This window comes from Camelus bactrianus, chromosome 27 (assembly GCF_048773025.1).
Source record: "Camelus bactrianus isolate YW-2024 breed Bactrian camel chromosome 27, ASM4877302v1, whole genome shotgun sequence".
Taxonomy (NCBI): Eukaryota; Metazoa; Chordata; class Mammalia; order Artiodactyla; family Camelidae; genus Camelus; species Camelus bactrianus.
Genome location: NC_133565.1, coordinates 30,232,105 through 30,248,412, shown reverse-complemented (window position 1 = coordinate 30,248,412; position 16,308 = coordinate 30,232,105). Strand labels below are relative to the sequence as shown.

At 50.5% G+C, this 16,308-nt stretch overlaps 1 protein-coding gene across 5 annotated transcripts in view; it reads right to left on the bottom strand.

Annotated features, from left to right (window-relative positions):
• The window catches only part of RASGRF1 (Ras protein specific guanine nucleotide releasing factor 1), a 95,022-nt gene that overhangs the window by 52,381 nt on the left and 26,333 nt on the right, over positions 1–16,308 (bottom strand). For all 5 annotated transcript variants that reach the window (XR_012502605.1, XR_012502607.1, XR_012502606.1 and 2 more), the window contains exons 4-5: positions 8,591–8,683; positions 5,845–6,098 (exon numbers count right to left, since the gene is read on the bottom strand). Coding sequence is in view for 2 of the 5 variants with exons in the window: in XM_074353943.1 (XP_074210044.1) it covers positions 5,845–6,098; positions 8,591–8,683 (347 nt within the window). In the remaining 3 variants the exon portion in view is untranslated. The remainder of the gene's footprint in view (positions 1–5,844; positions 6,099–8,590; positions 8,684–16,308) is intronic.

Sequence of the window (16,308 nt, the reverse complement as noted above, 5' to 3'; positions counted from 1 at the left end):
CACATGTGAAGACCCTTCAGAAAGTTCAAGAGACCAGTCCAGGGCACGTGAGAGCACACAGAGGGGGGAACGTGGGCCCTGAGTGGGGGGAGGGTGGAGGTAAGAGGACTTCCAGGGACTCCTGGGGAGCCCTGAGAGCCGCCACAGCAAGACGCAGGGCCCCATTCCCAGGCAGCTCCAGCAGACGACGGCAGGACGAACCTTCTTAGATTCCGACTGCACAGACTTGTAGAGTAGCATATTAGGAACGTCATAAACTGGGACTACAAAAATGTAGCTGATGAAGCCTCCATGTTTAAAGCACTATAAACTGTGAGGATGTCACCTGTAACCCTACTACCCAGAGCCTGCCATCGTTACCCATCTAACAAGAAAACATGGTCTCACTTTGATTCCATTGGCTTTAAGAGATCGTTGTTAGTGGGGCTGGTTGGACATTTTCCCTACCTATTGGCCATCTGAGTTTCTTCTTTTGGGAATTGCCAAGTCATGCCCGTTTACTACTTTCTCCTTTATTAATTTTAAATAACTATACATTAAGCATATCCTCTAACACGTACACTGTGGATATTTTTGCTTAGCTATTTGCCACTGATTTTGCATTTGGTGGGTTTTAAAAATTCTTTTTTCATTCTTTTTTTTGGGGGGGGTGTAGGTAATTAGGTTTATTGATTGACTGACTTGAGGGACTGGGGATTGAACCCAGGACCTCGTGCATGCTAAGCACACGCTCTACCGCTGAGCTACGCCCTCCTCCCTAGGCTGCCTTTCATTGTTACTAAATTCTCATGCACGCTTACGTCTGTTTCTGGACTTTCTATTTTACACTGATGATCTATTAGCCTATTCTGGCAACAGTCTCAGGCTGTTTTCATTACTTTAAATACATTTGTAAACTTTATAATATATTTTAATTAATATAGGAAATGTTTCTTTCATTGTTCTTTTTTCAGAATATTATTATCCATTTACACATATTTATTCCTTCAGTTGAACTTTAAAATCACTTTGCTACACTGCAAAGTGATTGGGATTATATTAAGCATATAGTGTATTTTGGGTGAAAATGATTTTTATGACATGGAATCTTGCCATCCAGAATGCTGGCCCAGTTTCTGTTTCTTATACAGTCTGCAAGCTTAGAAGGATTTTTATATTTTTTAAATGGTTGAAAAAAATCAAAAGACTATTCCATGATATGTGAAAATTATATGAAATTCACATTTTAGTGTCCATAAGTAAAGATTTACTGGAACCCAGCCACACTCATTTATTTATGGATTGTCTAAGACTACTTAGTTTTGACAGAGACCCTCTGGCCCACAAGGTCAAAAATGTTTACTATCTAGCCCTTGACAGAAAAAATTTGCTGATCCCTAGTCTGTATGAATGGTGTCCCGAAACTGTGCAGTGCACAGCCAGTGCAACTGTATTCTGTGGCCCTGACCCTCCCAGAGCACATTTATAGTCCTGGGGGAGACCTGGACACAAAAGAAAATATTTAAGTGTGATGAATGCTACGTAAGGGGCAGCAAAGGGGCCCTGGGAGCATTCAACCAAAGAACATAAACCAACCATGACAAGGAGCATTGGGGTGGCCAGGGATATGACAGCCAAGGAAAGACACGAAGGAAGAGTAGGAGATAGCTGTCGGAAAGCAAGTGGAAAGGACAGCAGGTGGGAAGAATGTTCTAGGGAGAGGAAGTGACCTGTCTGCTTGGAAAGTGCTCATTTTGCCTGGTTCGCTCCCTGAGCCCAGAAAGGCGTGTGACTTGCCCGAGGCCAGTCCTAGGTAGACAGGACTCAGCCAGCAAAGGGCAGAACCAGGCATCTCCACTCCTCTGCCCTTTGCGTGTTACTCCTCATGGGTTCAGGCGCCCGTCTCTCCTCTCCAGCCCGTGCAGACGTGACGAATTGATGGCAGCATGCTCCCCTAATGAGCCCCATCATCCTTCTCAACCCAGGACTCCAGGCAGCCATTGCCAATCAATCAGAGCAGGCATCAAGATATAAACCATCTGCCACCCAGGCAGGATGCCTCTCATCATGGGGCAACGCCTGTGGTTCCCAGCACATGTCCCTGGGCATGGTTTTTATTAAAGGGAAATCATCCAAGCCCATACGCTCACTGTCTTGGGTAAACAGAACCTGCTACAGATGTGTTAGCTCAAAGATCTTTCTTCCCCCTATTCGAGAAGCACACAATTAACCCCCCTCTTTGGTTCTGCAACACCCTTGATGAATCTGTTAACCTGGAGAGAGGTCTCTCTCTTCTCAAGGACTTCTCTGTAATGAGTGCCAGCAAATGAAATCACCAAATTAGCATCAGGTTTCCAATGTGGCTGTACACGTCAGCCTAAAAGCAAATCCAAGGGAAAGCTATGTGTGGAAATGCAGTCTAATGAGGGAGCTGGCGGCCTCTGCACTTGGCTTGTGATACATACAGAACTCTGTGCCATGGTCTGAAGTGGGGAGACCTGGGAGGTTCAAGTCCTGGATCCTGCCTCCAGAGCACTTACACAGTAAGAGGGGAGGCTGGGCTCACACACGAGGCAAAGTTCTCTCATGGTGCAGGAGTGAGAGGGAGTGTGTGCTGAGACTTTTGCTGTAATGAGCCACACTCTGGAAGTAGGGATGGGGTTAGGAGGATGCAGGGTGGGTCAATGGAGAATATTCCAGCCCATTATTTAACAGAGCAGCAGGGGGAAGCACAGGTCTTATCATAAAACAGAACTGGCTCAAAAATCCATCCCACTTGAACCCCTGAGCACACCCTGTCACCTCTCTGAGCTCTGGTGCCAGCCTCATGGGGCGTCTCTGAGGATCATAAATCACGTGGGCCAAACACTTACAGAGAGCCCAGCACAAAGCAGGCCCCGCAAAGCACCTTCTCAATGTGGTGAGTGCAGTCCATAACGTTTAATCATGCAAAGTGCTGTGTGGGGTTTCTGCAGGTTATTGAAAAAATAAGTTCAGCTAATCTTTGTGTGCACGAAAAGCATAGAGGCTAAGACATTGAAGCTTCTACTGTCTCATGTACCCAATGGGTCATATAGTGAGGTGTGAATGATCATCAGGCAGTCATTTTCTAGTTCTTCTGACCCTTCCCTGGGCCCCAGGGAAAGGAAAGGGCTGTGGCCCACTCCCAATTGGGAACACGGACCAGAGTAGGGGAGAGAAGTTAACCACATCAGATTTGCATGCATTAATATGATCATCGGTTCTTCTTACTTAATACAGTAAGAAAATATAGCAAAAGACATCTGACTGATTTATGATGTTGAACCAGCCTTGCATTCCTAGGATAAACTCCACTTGGTCATGAAAATTACCCCTTTTATATACTTCTGGATTCAATTTGATAATATTTGGCATCTATGATCATGAAAGATATTAGTCTGTAGTCTTCTTCTTCAAAATGTCTTTTTCTGGTTTTGGTATTAGAGTAATGCTGGTTTTGCAGAGTGCACTGGGAAGTGTTCATTCTCTCTGTGTTAGATTTGAATTCAGCTTCTCCCAGGGTGCATCACTGTGAAGCTTTTTGGTTGTAATGATGTCTAACTCTTCTGAGCACATGGGATGTGCTGGGCTCTGTGCTAGATTCTCTAATATCCGCAAGAGGCAAGCATACTCCCTGCTCAGTATTTCCAGTGACTGCTAGAGTCCGTATTCTAGAGGCCTTATGGATTGATCAGGCTGCCGCTGCCGTTTTGACCAGGATCAACGAGACTGCTAAGATAGGCAACAGACAACCTTGGGCCCATCGCAGAGAAGGAGAATCAGGCCCTTGCAGGGGCCCAGAAGGAACCAGGAGGGGAGGGGACTTTCTTCCCTTCCTTCCTTTGATTCTCAGTTGAAGGCATCTGATCTGACCCATGCAGTTGTTAAAAGATAAAAATATAAAATCACATTGTGATTTTCTTCAAACAACTTTTGAACACATTCTGTGAGTTCAGTGTGAATATTCTAAACCAAAGATTCCAGGCTAAAAGAATTCCAGAAAAGATCAGTGCAGTAGAACAAAATTAGTCAAAGATTAAAAACACAAAAGGACCCTTTCATCTCTTAGTGGTTATGATAAATGGTCACCAAAAGTTTGCAGTTGTGGCCTGCAACGCAACAAAAGCACAAACAACAAAGAAAAAACTCTTAACAATGCTTCCCAAAGTATTTCTCAAGAGGCCGTGGCCAAGCCTCCAACACAGGCAGTCCCCTGATGTGTGTGAAGCCTCCCGTTTCAGTGTGGTCCAGGACTCGCAGGAGCAGCAGCACCTGCAAACTTGTTAGAAATGCAGTCCCTGGGCTCAACCCCAGACCTACAGATTGAGAAACTTGGGGTGGGACCTCGCACTCATGTTTGAGAATCTGTGAATCTAGCTGAGCTGTCCAGGGTTTACCCAGGAAGAAACAAGTTCTTCACACTTTGCAGCCAAATGCCAGGTCACTGGGTTTTAAAAGACCCAATTGTAGTTTCTGGAGTAAATCTTATCTGATTTCACAAAATGATAATATCAATTTTCTTTGTTTTAGTAAAAGAATAAAAACATTTATTTCATGCTTAAAAATAGTGTTCAATATTTGTAGTAAAAAGCCAACCCTTTACGGCTCAGTGATTCAGAATTTCTAGAAGGTCTGAGAGGCCAAAAGCTGTTCCCTTCCTCCTGCCTGCTCACCCCCCACCGTGTCCCCGCACTCTGTTGCCTCATCCATACCCACGGTATCAGCCTTGGCCCTCTCCCAGTGACTTTCAGCCTCTCCAGCTCAACCTCTGGGCATCAGACCCAGGTATGACCCACACCCAATGCGTCTCCCATCTCCTCCCGGTGTCCCACAGGTCCCTAAACTCACCACAGCACGCTGGCAGGTAGAGGGAAAGAACAGGGCACGGGGAAAGTGGCCCTGGGTCCCAAACACCCCTGCAGGGGGCCTGGATGAGGGCTGCTTGGAATTAGTGAAATGACTGAACAATGAATATTTTAAGAGAAAAGCAGTTGAACCAATGACCTGGGGCACAGAGGGATTTACTTTAATTCTTAGGTGAGAATCATTGGTAAATAATGCTCTGTTGGTATGTTTTCACGTTTGTTGTTTTTACCTAGTTCACTCAGTTTTACTGCCTACCAAAAAGCTCATTTAAACCATTTCCTAAGAATATCCTCTTAAAAAGAGGTTGACAGCAGAAGGGTGGTCGTCAGCCCAGCCTTCTGAGGTACCACAAACCCCATATTAATGCCCAAGGTCACGATTTGTTCATAAGGTATGTGGGTCGTGTGGGGTACAGCAGAACTCTAAGGAGACTAAGACTTTGGACCTAACCTCTAGATCATTATGACGGCATCAAGGTAGAAGAATGGAACATAGCTGGTTTTTTCTAGCTTGATTTATAACTCTTAAATATTTAAACCAGGGTTTGTCAACCCTGGCACTATTGACACTTTGGGCAGAATAGTTATTTGCTGTGGGGGACTGTCCTCTGCACCGTAGGAGGTTTAGTGGCATGTCTGGCCTCTACCCACTAGATGCCAGTGGCAAACCCTCCCCACAACCCTCACCAAGTTTTGACAATCAAAACTGCCTCCAATCACTGCCCCAGTTGAACCACTAGTTTAGACACATACTACGTGGGCCTCCATCTGTACTCCTGCCCGTAACTGTCGGGGCCCTTGCTTCTAGCCACGGGACCTCGAGCAGCTTCCTTCCTTTTCTGGGCCTCAGTTTCCTCAACTGCATTTGGTGGGAACTAGATGAGGGCTGGTGTCAAAGCTGGGCTCAGTGCCGGCCAGCCTCCCTCTCCCCGCCTTGGCGAAGCACCCCAAGGCGGGGCCAACCTTCGGGGGTGCGCACCTGTTCAGGAAGATGCTGCTGACATCGTCATGTGTGATAGGGGGCTTCTTGGAGCTGGCGGCCATCCGCAGCGGGCGCAGGAAGTTGTTGACGAGGATGTGCAGCTGCTGCACGTACTCGGCCTCGGCCTCCAGCATGCTGAACACCACCTGGTTCCGCTTCCGCATGCTGTCGGCGTGGGGCGAGCGGATGTAGTCCTGGATGATGGTCTTCCACTTGCGCCGGCACAGCCAGCCCCGCAGGAAGCTCTGCACCTGGGGACCAGCGCGAGAGTCTCCCATTAGTCGCGGCTTTTGTTCTTTCAGGCCGTGAGCGCCCCACAGGCAGGGACCAGGGCTTTGTCATTCTCCACGCTGGGTGTGTAGGGAAAAGAGCTCAAAGATTGGGCCTGATGTTGCTGCCTGCAAGGGCCCTTTGAGCCAACCTTCCAACTGTGCAACGGGGCTAATGAAATGATGGCCGGACTCAAACTGTGGTCCACCAACTGGCAGCATCGGCACCTCCTGCGAGCTTGTTAAAAATGCAAATCCCCGGCCCAAACCCCTGTATTTAGACCAGACCCCTCAGGTTGCCTTGGAAGGAGCATTCTCTGAAGGAGGAAAAGTGTGGCCCCGAGTCCCCATCATGGGAGGTGGCTTGAGGACAGAGGATTGCTGGGCTGTGCTGGGCACGGCTCACATCTCATCTTGTCTAATGACTGGTCTGAAAGCCCAGAAGTTTCAATTAAAGCTCGCCTGGAAAGAGGGCGATTATCAAATTGAAGAGAACATGGCAAATTAGTTAATTTGCTTGGGCCTCATCGGCGCCTGCCTGGAGCCTCTCCCCTGCCTCTGCGGGGAGGTGCACTGGACACCTGACTCACCCGTCTTGGAGTTGGGCTGCTTGGCGTGGCCTCGTTTTGGCAAGAAATTGGGAAGGGCCTTGATTCACAGACACAGAATTGTTCTAGGATTCGCATGTTCCCAATCAAGGCGCCACCGAGCTTGGGTTCCTCCTGGGTTCCTGCTGCTGAGCTGTGTGCGAGCTCAGGGGCTGCACACAGGCCACCAGGAGCAAGGGTGCTGGGCGGTGCAGGGGTGGGGGGCCTGGGGATGCAGGGGCCACGGGCCAAGCACTCATCAGAATATTATCAGCTGGAAAGGGCACTGGCCATGAACAGCAGGTGCAGCCTGCTGAGTGCGGACCCGTCGGCCAGGGACCTTTGTCACAGGAAGGAGAGGCCTGGCCTCAGCCCTTACACTTCTCTTTGAAGGTAGGAAGCCTTGCTCTGAGGCCCCAGGAGGGTGAAAATAAAAGAACAGAGGTGGATTTCAGTAGGTACTTAACAAAATGTCCCAAACAAAATGGCTTTTGAACCTGGGCCAGGAAGCCAGTGGAGCCATAGTAGAGAAGGAAGGGCCTGGGCAGGACTTGGTTCAGACCTGGGAGGCACTGGTGGCAAATCCTGATGCCCATGGGGGCCTGGCAGGTCCTATAGATCATGAAGCTGGCGGGGTGGGCCCTAATAGGGCAGCACCTGGCCTGGGGCCAACAGTCATTGCGTGTAGGAGATGGGCCCAAGGCTGCAGGACCTTCTGCTTTCCAGGAGATGGTGTGTCCTACTGACTGAGGATGTGGGCTCTGGAGCTTGGTGGCCAGGGTTTAAATGTCTGCAAATACTTGGCTGTGTGACCTGGGCAAGTCACTTTGCCTTTCTGTGCCTCAGCTCCTGAATGTGGGAAATGCAGGTAATAATAAAACCTCAGAGGGCTTCTAGTTAGGAACGAATTCATCTGCACAGAGCTCTGAGAACAGTGTCTGGCACATAGAAAGTGAATAATGAATGTTAGCTATTTCTATTTTTGAGAAACCAGAAATACAGATTTTCATGTGAAATGTTTAGATTTTAAAGCACTGGTAAAAAATTAAAAAGGGAAAAAAAAAAAAGCCACCGTGTGGGCTAAAAACCCCAAACATGCTGGTAGGCTGAACTCGGCCTGTGGGATGCCAGTTCGCAGTTTCTGGTCTGGATGGCACTGGGGTCCTTTTACACCCTCAACTAGTAGGATTTTCCATTTCACTTGTTTTCCTTAGGGTGAATCAGGCTCTCCTGCTTCACGTCTAGCAAGCTGCAAGCACAGACCATACTCTTCCCCTCCACACCCCTCTCCACGAGGTGGCCTGTGGTGCTGGTCCGTCCTCCGGCTGCTGGGCAAATCTCCGATACATCCCGAGATGCCTGCCCCTCCTGGACTCTATAATAGAGTCAGACCAGTGGGGCCAACTATGGGGCCTTACAGAGACTGGTTCTCAAGCTGAAGTCTGCTGGGAATGAAAGAGGGCAGCTGTGAGAGGAAGTGTTTGCACGACAGTGGCTGGGGGGTGGGCAGGCATACAAGGTCGTGACAGTGGAGAAAGTGGCCTGGGGTCGTATTGAGGCTGTTGTGAGGAAAGCTCTCAACTTCGAATCTCACAGCCTGGGTTCCTGCCCTGGTTCCACCCACTCTTTCTTCTCTCAGAGCCTCAGTTTTCTTATCTATAAAATGGGGCTGCACCACCTTACCTCACAGGGACAACCAGAAGAAATGGCTTGACCAGGTGTAGGTCAGGGGTAAGGGGCTGTTGGTTCTGCCTTTGGACCAGAGGTGAGGGTGGCAGGCTCTGGGAGAAGTGGGACAGTAGGTGACACTGCAGACCCTGGGCTGTGCCAGGAGGCTCTCTAAAGAGGGCTGGGGCAGCTGTGGCAGCCCTGAGGTATGGTGCAGACCTTCTTAATTTTCTTAATATCGCTGTCTTCGTCGTTGGGGGTGATGGTCTGGGTGGACTGGATGCGCTCATTGTCCTTGAGCAGGGATGTGATCTGCAACAGAAACACAGGTCAGGTGCCCAGAGGGGCATGGCTGGTGGAGGCCCCACCCCTCTGGCTACCGGTGGGCGAGGCGTGCTGAGTGAGTGCCTCGTCTGGTCTCCCTGAGTGCCGGTGGTACTGCAGCTCATGTCCCTTGCTCTGAGTGAGGTCATGAGCCAGAGGTCTCTGAGTGAGCACTGGACTGGCAGCCTGTCCACCTGGGTCCAGGGCAGCTGGGCTCCAACTCCGAGTGACCCTGGGTGAGATCTCTCTGCTCTCTGGGTTGCAAGAACCTCATTTGTAATCTGGGATTCTTTTCCCTACTCCTTAAACCCTCAGTCCCTTTATTTTTGAATTTTTATTGTTGTATATGTGAAATTTACCATTTTAACCAGTTTAAGTGAAAGTTCAGCAGCATTAAGTACATTCACACTGTTGTGCAACCATCACCACCATCCATCTCCAGGACAATCTTATCGTCCCAAACTGAAACTCTGCCCCTGTTAAACAATAACTCCCCATTTCCCCTCCCCCCATCATTCTACATTCTGTCTCAGGGAATTGGATTTCTCTAGGCACCTCATCTGAGTGGAATCTCACAGTATTCGTCTTCCTGTGTCTGGTTTCTCTCATCAGCTTGATGTCCTCCAGGTTCATCCCTGTCACAGCACGTGCAGAATTTCCTTCCTTTTAGAGGCTGAGTAACATCCATTGTATGTACAGACCCTATTTTGTTATCCATTCATCCATTGATGGACATTTAGGGAGTCCCTTTATTTTTTCAAACAAAACCAACCTGGATCCCTAGCATGACCTCAGATGAAAGCATGGCTGGCTTCACTGTCCCCTCCCTCTTTGGAGCACAACCTGGAAACTGTGGCCTAGAAAAATGGAACAGCCCTTGAAACGAACGTTTGAGATGATCTGAGAATCTTCATTTGCCAGATTTGGGGATCAGAGAGGTCAGCCCAGCAGCAAGGTCAAAACCAAGGGAGTGGCGCCTAGGAGAAGGGGCACCTTAAGCAGCACCGCGGCCGGGGCTGCTGGCACTCTTCAGGTGGACAGGCCAGTGGTGCATCCTCCCGGGCAGGGCTCCTTGCTGCCACTCGAGCGTCTGAGAGTCTCTGCTGGGTGTCCTCCACCGGGGCTCCCACCGCGCTGCCGATCTTCCAGAGAAAGTGCTGGTGTCACCTATTCACTCCTCCATCTCAGCGGTGAGCTCAGCGAGGTAAGGACGGCGCTGTTTCCTTCATTAATATGCTCCTGGTACCTAGTGTGGGGCTGGGCACTTAACACATATTTGTTGGCTACATAAATAAGTAAATTAAAAAAAGAATCAGAGAACAGCAGCGACAAAAACCTCAACCACCAGAAACCACTGCAGTCACCAAGCCCCACGTGTCTAAAGATAGCAGCTCAGGGGAATCCACAAACACCGCCACAAAGCCGGCGCTGCTCCTCTTCAGAGCACGTGGCTTTGTCCCCTCAAGGCCACTTGCTGAACCGCAGGATGAATGGGCTCTCACAATTGAGCGAATGGAGCACTTTGAAAGCAAAATGGAACCGTTACCGGCTCTCTACTCGCGGGTTGCTAAAATTACCCTGGCCTGTGCTTGCAGAGCAGCTGAGAAATAGTCAGTGCTGACACGGGCTTTTCTTTTTTCTCTCCTCCACTCCGTTTCTTTCAATTCTCTGAGAACACCTGCACATTGAAATAAAGGCTGATTCTTCGATCTGCTCTCTAAAGGGCTAAGAGACACACTCACACTCATGCACACACGCACAGGCAGGCTCTTGGAGAGCTCAGAGATGCAGGGGTGCCCAGGCAACACCCACCTCTGGCTTGGTATCATCACCTCCTTGCCAGTCTGCTTTCTTTGCCAGTTTTGGGATCTGCACACGGAACCCTTCTTTCTTTAGGATGCCGGGGAGTGAGTGTGTGTGTAGTCTATAGCTAAAGCTGATGGCACTTGCCTCAGAGAGAGGCATTCCAGGACATCTACTCAGCAGGGACCAGGGCAAAAAATAGATGCAATGAGGTCAGGCGCTATGCTACATGCACAGGCCACACCGACAGCCTTGGAGTCTTTGTTTCAGGATCAAGCCAGGTGGGCAAAGCTCTGGAGACTCGTGAGCCTGGGGGCGCTGCAGAAGTCTTGGGCTACGGCCCATCCCCGCCAGGAGCCAGTGGCAGGTGAGCTCATGGAGGCAGCCTCTCTCCAACCCTGGCAGGTCTCTTCTGGAGATGGATTTGCTTTGGACCCTGCTTTGCTTGGTTGGTGTCTGAATCGTGCTCAGCTGACCTCATCAATGAAGGCCGAGCAGGGTTGGGACCCTGACTCATGCCCCAGCCTGCTGGCTAGAGCCCAGCTCTGCCTGTCCGACCTGGCTCAATGCCAAGTGTCTCTGCTGGCCCCTGCCCGCTCGCCACCCATGGTCTAGCCTTCTTGACCATCATAGGAAAACTCTGTTAGCCACGCCCCTTTGAGGCACTGAGCATCAGCTTCTGCCCCATCCTACTTCCTTCTCTGGAGATAATGTCTTTAATCCAGGATGCATTTAGTCAGGGCAGTAATTGATGATGGAATCAATCCAGGCCTTTTTCTTTTTGTTAGCCTCCAAGGTTTTACTAAAGATCTCTGTATTTCTTGCTTTTAAAACAGCTGCCACACAACTCAGTTCTCTCTCCTTCCTTCTTGACACCTTCTGGCATCTTCCAAGCCCCACGGATGCCCATCTCAGTCTCCCTTTAGGCCAACACTACCAGTGTGTCCTGACGGGGTCTTTGTGTTGGGCATTGGTGAGACACAGCCAAAGGTGGGTAAGTCGAATCCCTTCCCTGGAGGAGCTTCCAGCTTAAGAAGGGGGTCAGACACCCACAGAGGTAACTTTTAATCTGATAAGGCAAAACCAGAAGACAGGTGTGCACCTACTGCAAAGGTAGTGTCTCACCATGAAAGTGGCAAGGGCTATGCAGAAGGGGTTTTGAAGGACAAATAAGAGCCCAACAAGAGGGCTGTGGGATAGAGGGAATTTGAGCAGAGGGAATGGTGTGAACAAAGGCACAGGTATGACAGGGTGTTATGTGCCAGGGTGGCAGTGGTGAGGATGGCAGGAGGAGGGATGGGAAGGAGGACTCAAGGCATGGAGGGTGCACCATGAGAGGGCAGCTGGGGAGGGGCTGCAAGGTTAGGGGTCACGGCCACCCTTTCTTACTTCTCCCAGAGCAGTCCCCTCATTGACCTATTGGATATATTGGGGTACCATGTCAAAGGTTGTAAAATGGATTCCATGGCTAAATTCTCATTTTTAAACCCTGAACTAAAGATCTCCTCAGTTTCTTCCAGACTCAGCCTTCCAGGAGTCTGAGTGTTTCCAAGCCAGTAAAATATTATGACTGTATCTCAATTCCTATTCTGCACCTTTAGGGCCTGCCTTTGCTCTCCAAATTTACCTGCAATCGTAAATAGGAGAAAAATCACTGTTAAAACAATGAAATGGTGCCAAACTGAGCATTCTAGAGGCAGGGAGGGTTCTTCTCAGCTGTGGACATGCCTTTTGTTTTAGGGGGTCCTTAGCGCTTTTTGGTTATGAAAGATGAGGCCTGACAGAGCTGTTTAGATGCAGGAGAAGAGACAGACGTGGAGAGTTATGCTTTGTGAAGTTTTGTGCAGACTTTTGTTTGGGTGTGCTCTCCTGTCCCCTCCAGGGAGAGGTGGCGAGGGATGGGGGCTATAGGGTTGGAGAGTACATAGGGGAAGCAGAGACAGGGCTGACTCCTGGATGTGTGACCCGTGCAGAGCCCTGGGCTTAGAAGGGCCCAATGCTGATCAAAGGCTCTGCTGTTGTGGCTTTGAACTTCCTAAGGGCCCTGCGTTTTCACTGTGCCCCAGGCCCTGCAAATTCTGTAGCTGGTCCTGAAAAAAGATGCAGACAATAATATATTGGTAAATCCTTACTGACCCAGCTCTCTGCAAGGAAAACTGACTGGTAGCACTTGTCAGTTTCTACGGTGTGAGCGTTCCTACCTCAGCCCATTTTAAGCTACTTTCAAAGGTTGAATAACTAGCTGGTGAAATTCTTGAACGTTTAACAGCTGGCTCTTGCATGGTGATATGAGCCGGTTCCAGCATCCCTGGATGCAGGGTGAGGGTCTTGGTTGATGAACAGATTATAAGTGACACCCCCACCGACCAAATGGCCAGAGGGAGGGGGAGGAGAGGAGGTCAAACCCTCACAGCAGAAAGGCTGAACAACATGACGGCAGGGGTGTCTTCCATTCATTTTTAAGCTGTTTTCTGTTTCAGTAACGGAACCCCCTCTCTCTTATATCCAAAACTTTTGGAAAGTCTGTTACACACGGCAGCCAGTATCATGAGGTTTGAGAACTGAAGGAGGAGCCGCGGTTGGGTAGTCACGGGGGCTTTCTTGGATACCCTGGTTCTCCTCCTCAGACACGGCAGGATGGTATCTCTCAATCCCCTGAAGTCAGGTGTGGTCACGTGACTTGCTTTGCTCAAAGAAATGTGGGCAGTGGTGTCACATCACTTCCCACGTTCCTGTCCCCTGCCACAAGACTGGTGAATTTCCTGATGATGGGAGCCCCGTCAGCCCGTGTTCCTGACTCAGAGTGAGAAGGTTGTGGGGCAGAACCCACCATGGACACCATGGTAGTGTGAGTGAGAAAGCAACCTTGGTTGTTTCCAGTCACTAAGATTCGGGGGGTGTTTGTTACTGCAGCATCATCTAGCTCATCCTGACATGGTGGGACCGCCCGGGGGGGCAAAGAGCAGTAACGACAGTGTAAAGACAGCTGCTGTGGCAAGTGAGGCAGTAAGTCAGGAGAGCAGAATTTAAAAGCAAAATTTAAAAGAGGTGGCCAGGAGAATGTAAGGCCCCTGAGGATCCTTGGGAATAAGTGGGAAGGGAGCTTGAGGAATTTTATTTGGCTCTCAGAGGAAAGGTGGACCGTGAGAGCTTGGGGCCCTCCAGGCAACAGTCATTCCCTAGCAGGCACCCTTCTATCAGGCCTGGCCCCTCAGAGAGGGGGAGTAAGTTGTGGGGCAGGCACAGGCCAAGGATCTGGGGCCTACAGATCCAAGTTTGAGCCTGGACTCCAGTGCTGGAGGTGACCTTGGAACAACCTTGAATAAGTCCCTCCTTCTATGGATTTCGGTGTCTTCTGATCTTTCCCAGCTCAGACATTCTAAGACCTCTGCCTTTGTCACTGGCGTCACTCAGCACTTCCTTGGCTTCTCAGTGCCTGCCTGCCTGATGGCCTACTTCCTGGGAAACAGACTCTGTTTCCACCTGTCTAGAGCCCAAGGAGAGCAAAGAGGTTGCCTCTGCCCTGCAGGATGTGTGTGCATGTGTGTGTGTGTGCGTGTTTGTGTGTGTGTGTGTGTGAGAGAGAAAGAGACGGGGTGAGGGGGCTACAGCCAGAAAGCTTTACCAAGCTGGTCTTTCTTTCAAACTCTTTTAAAAAAAACTTCTGCCCTGGAGGTTGATGCACTCGATTGGAAGCATTGCTCCAAATTCCCACCAAATGGGCCTCTGCTGCCACTCTGACACACACACATGCACACAATCACTCACAACTGACCTGCTTTCTGCACCCCGGCACCAAACGGGGCTCTGCCCTTTGCACCCACACCTTCACTGGCCTACAAACCCCAAACCCTTTTTAGCCATATGCAACATGAACGTTTGGCTATAAAATGACTTCCTTCCTGCTGGGGTTCACCCTGCAAGCTCTACTGTTGCACCGCTCACACTTGACCACAGTCAGACCCTAAGGGTAGAGACTTCTGCCTCTAGTGTCTACCACATAGGCCGCATCCGTTCATTCACCAAGCCCTCACTGAGCACCTACTGTGTGCTAAGCAAAGGGGAGTGACAGATAAGGACTCACTCGGCCCTCAAGGAGTTCCTGCCAGGCTGGTGGGGGACAGACACGCGTGGAGCTGGCTCTGCTGAGGCACCCTGAGTGTGGACAAGTGTGGGAGCAGGGGGCAGGGAGCACGCTCCCAGCCAGGCCAGGAGTGCCCAGGAGGAGGCATTTGAGCTTGGGAGGGTTTCACCAGGCAGGGAAGTGTGGAGGTGATGAGGGCTTTCCAAACAGGAAACCAGCATGTGCAAAGGCCAAGGGGTGCACAGCTCACTGCTATGGAGCCCCAAGTGACTGGAGGGGAGAAGACTGGGGAAGAGGAGACAGTGGTCAGATGATCGAGGCATTTAGTGAATGAGTGGGTGAATGAATGAATGACTCCTGGACACCCTTGATCACAAAGCTAATAACTGGGTGTTGAGGCCAGACCTCTTCCCTGGTCCCTGACGGGCTCAGCTTGGAGTCAAGGATGTTTGTTGTGCTAGAATAGATCCCAGAATGAACCAGGCGGTTTAGAGCTGGGACAAGCCCCATCCTGGGAACAGTGAGGGAATAGGCTACGAGCGGCGTGGAGAGACTGGCAGGTGGACAGACAAACCTGGGCTCCAGTCCTGGCTCTGACGCCTCCAGCTGTGTGATCTTGACTTGAGCTCTCTGAGCCTGGTTCCTTTCGGGATGGTTGCGGCGACTGACTAAGGAAGCATGTCTGAAGGTGCCCGGTGTGAGGCTGGGGAAAGTGCACTGAATCTGAAATTTTTGATCCATCTGAAGTTCCAAGTTGACGTTACTATTAGTTCAGAGCTTTGCAGCTGCACGACAAGGTGGAATTGGCAACTTTGGATCTTTGAGCATTCCAGGCAGAGCTGGCTTCATGGGTGTGATGGGGCCCTGTGTTCATAAGGCCAGGTGCTCGGGGCTTCAAGCTTAGCAGTCTCCATCTTGAAATTCTTAAGAATCTTCTCTCTGAATCTGTGTTTTGTAAGTGGTGGCTGATGGGACAGTGGGGCATGCCCCAGGAGCCTGGAGCCTCAGTTCATGCGTGTTCCTGTCTCCCTGGGATAAGTGCTCAGGTGACTGCTTCCCTCACCCCAGCAACACAGGCCCCAAACCTCTGCAAACGTCTGATGGCAATGGGTCAAATCAGCCCGGCAGTGTCTCACTGCCCCCCTTTGCCCTCTGCAGGGACCTAGGTGTAGGTACAGAGAGGGTGGGTCTCGTGTGCACCTGTGTTGTCTCCGGGCAGGGCGAGGAGACAGCTGTCTGGGCTGGCAGTCCTTGGAGCATTAGGTGGGTGACTCAGCAGGGGCCCACCCGAATCTAGGTACTGAGTGCATCATCATGGTGCAGAGGTTAGGGGAGTTGGAGGTTGAAGCTGGGGGTGGCCTGTCTGCTATGAGGGGGCAGTGGGCAGTGGGAAGAGGAGACTGACTTCCCCCACACTGGCTGGGGCTTTGCATTGTCACCTTGCACTGGGCCCTGCAAATTCTGTAGCTGACCCCGACTGCAGGAATCTGTGTTTTCATATTCCCCTCCTCAGCTCAGAGTCACAGACCTTATGTGATATGGCCAGACGGTTCTGATCCCACTGTTGTGTGGCAGAGGTGGGCTTTGAACCCAGATCTGACCAAAGGACATTCCCACTCTGCCAGCATCGCTGATTTTAAGTTTGGAGGCTGGCACAGCTGTGGCTGGGAGCTGGTCCCTCCTGCCCATCCTGTGCCACCCTGACCCTGGGGAGCCTGAGGTTTGA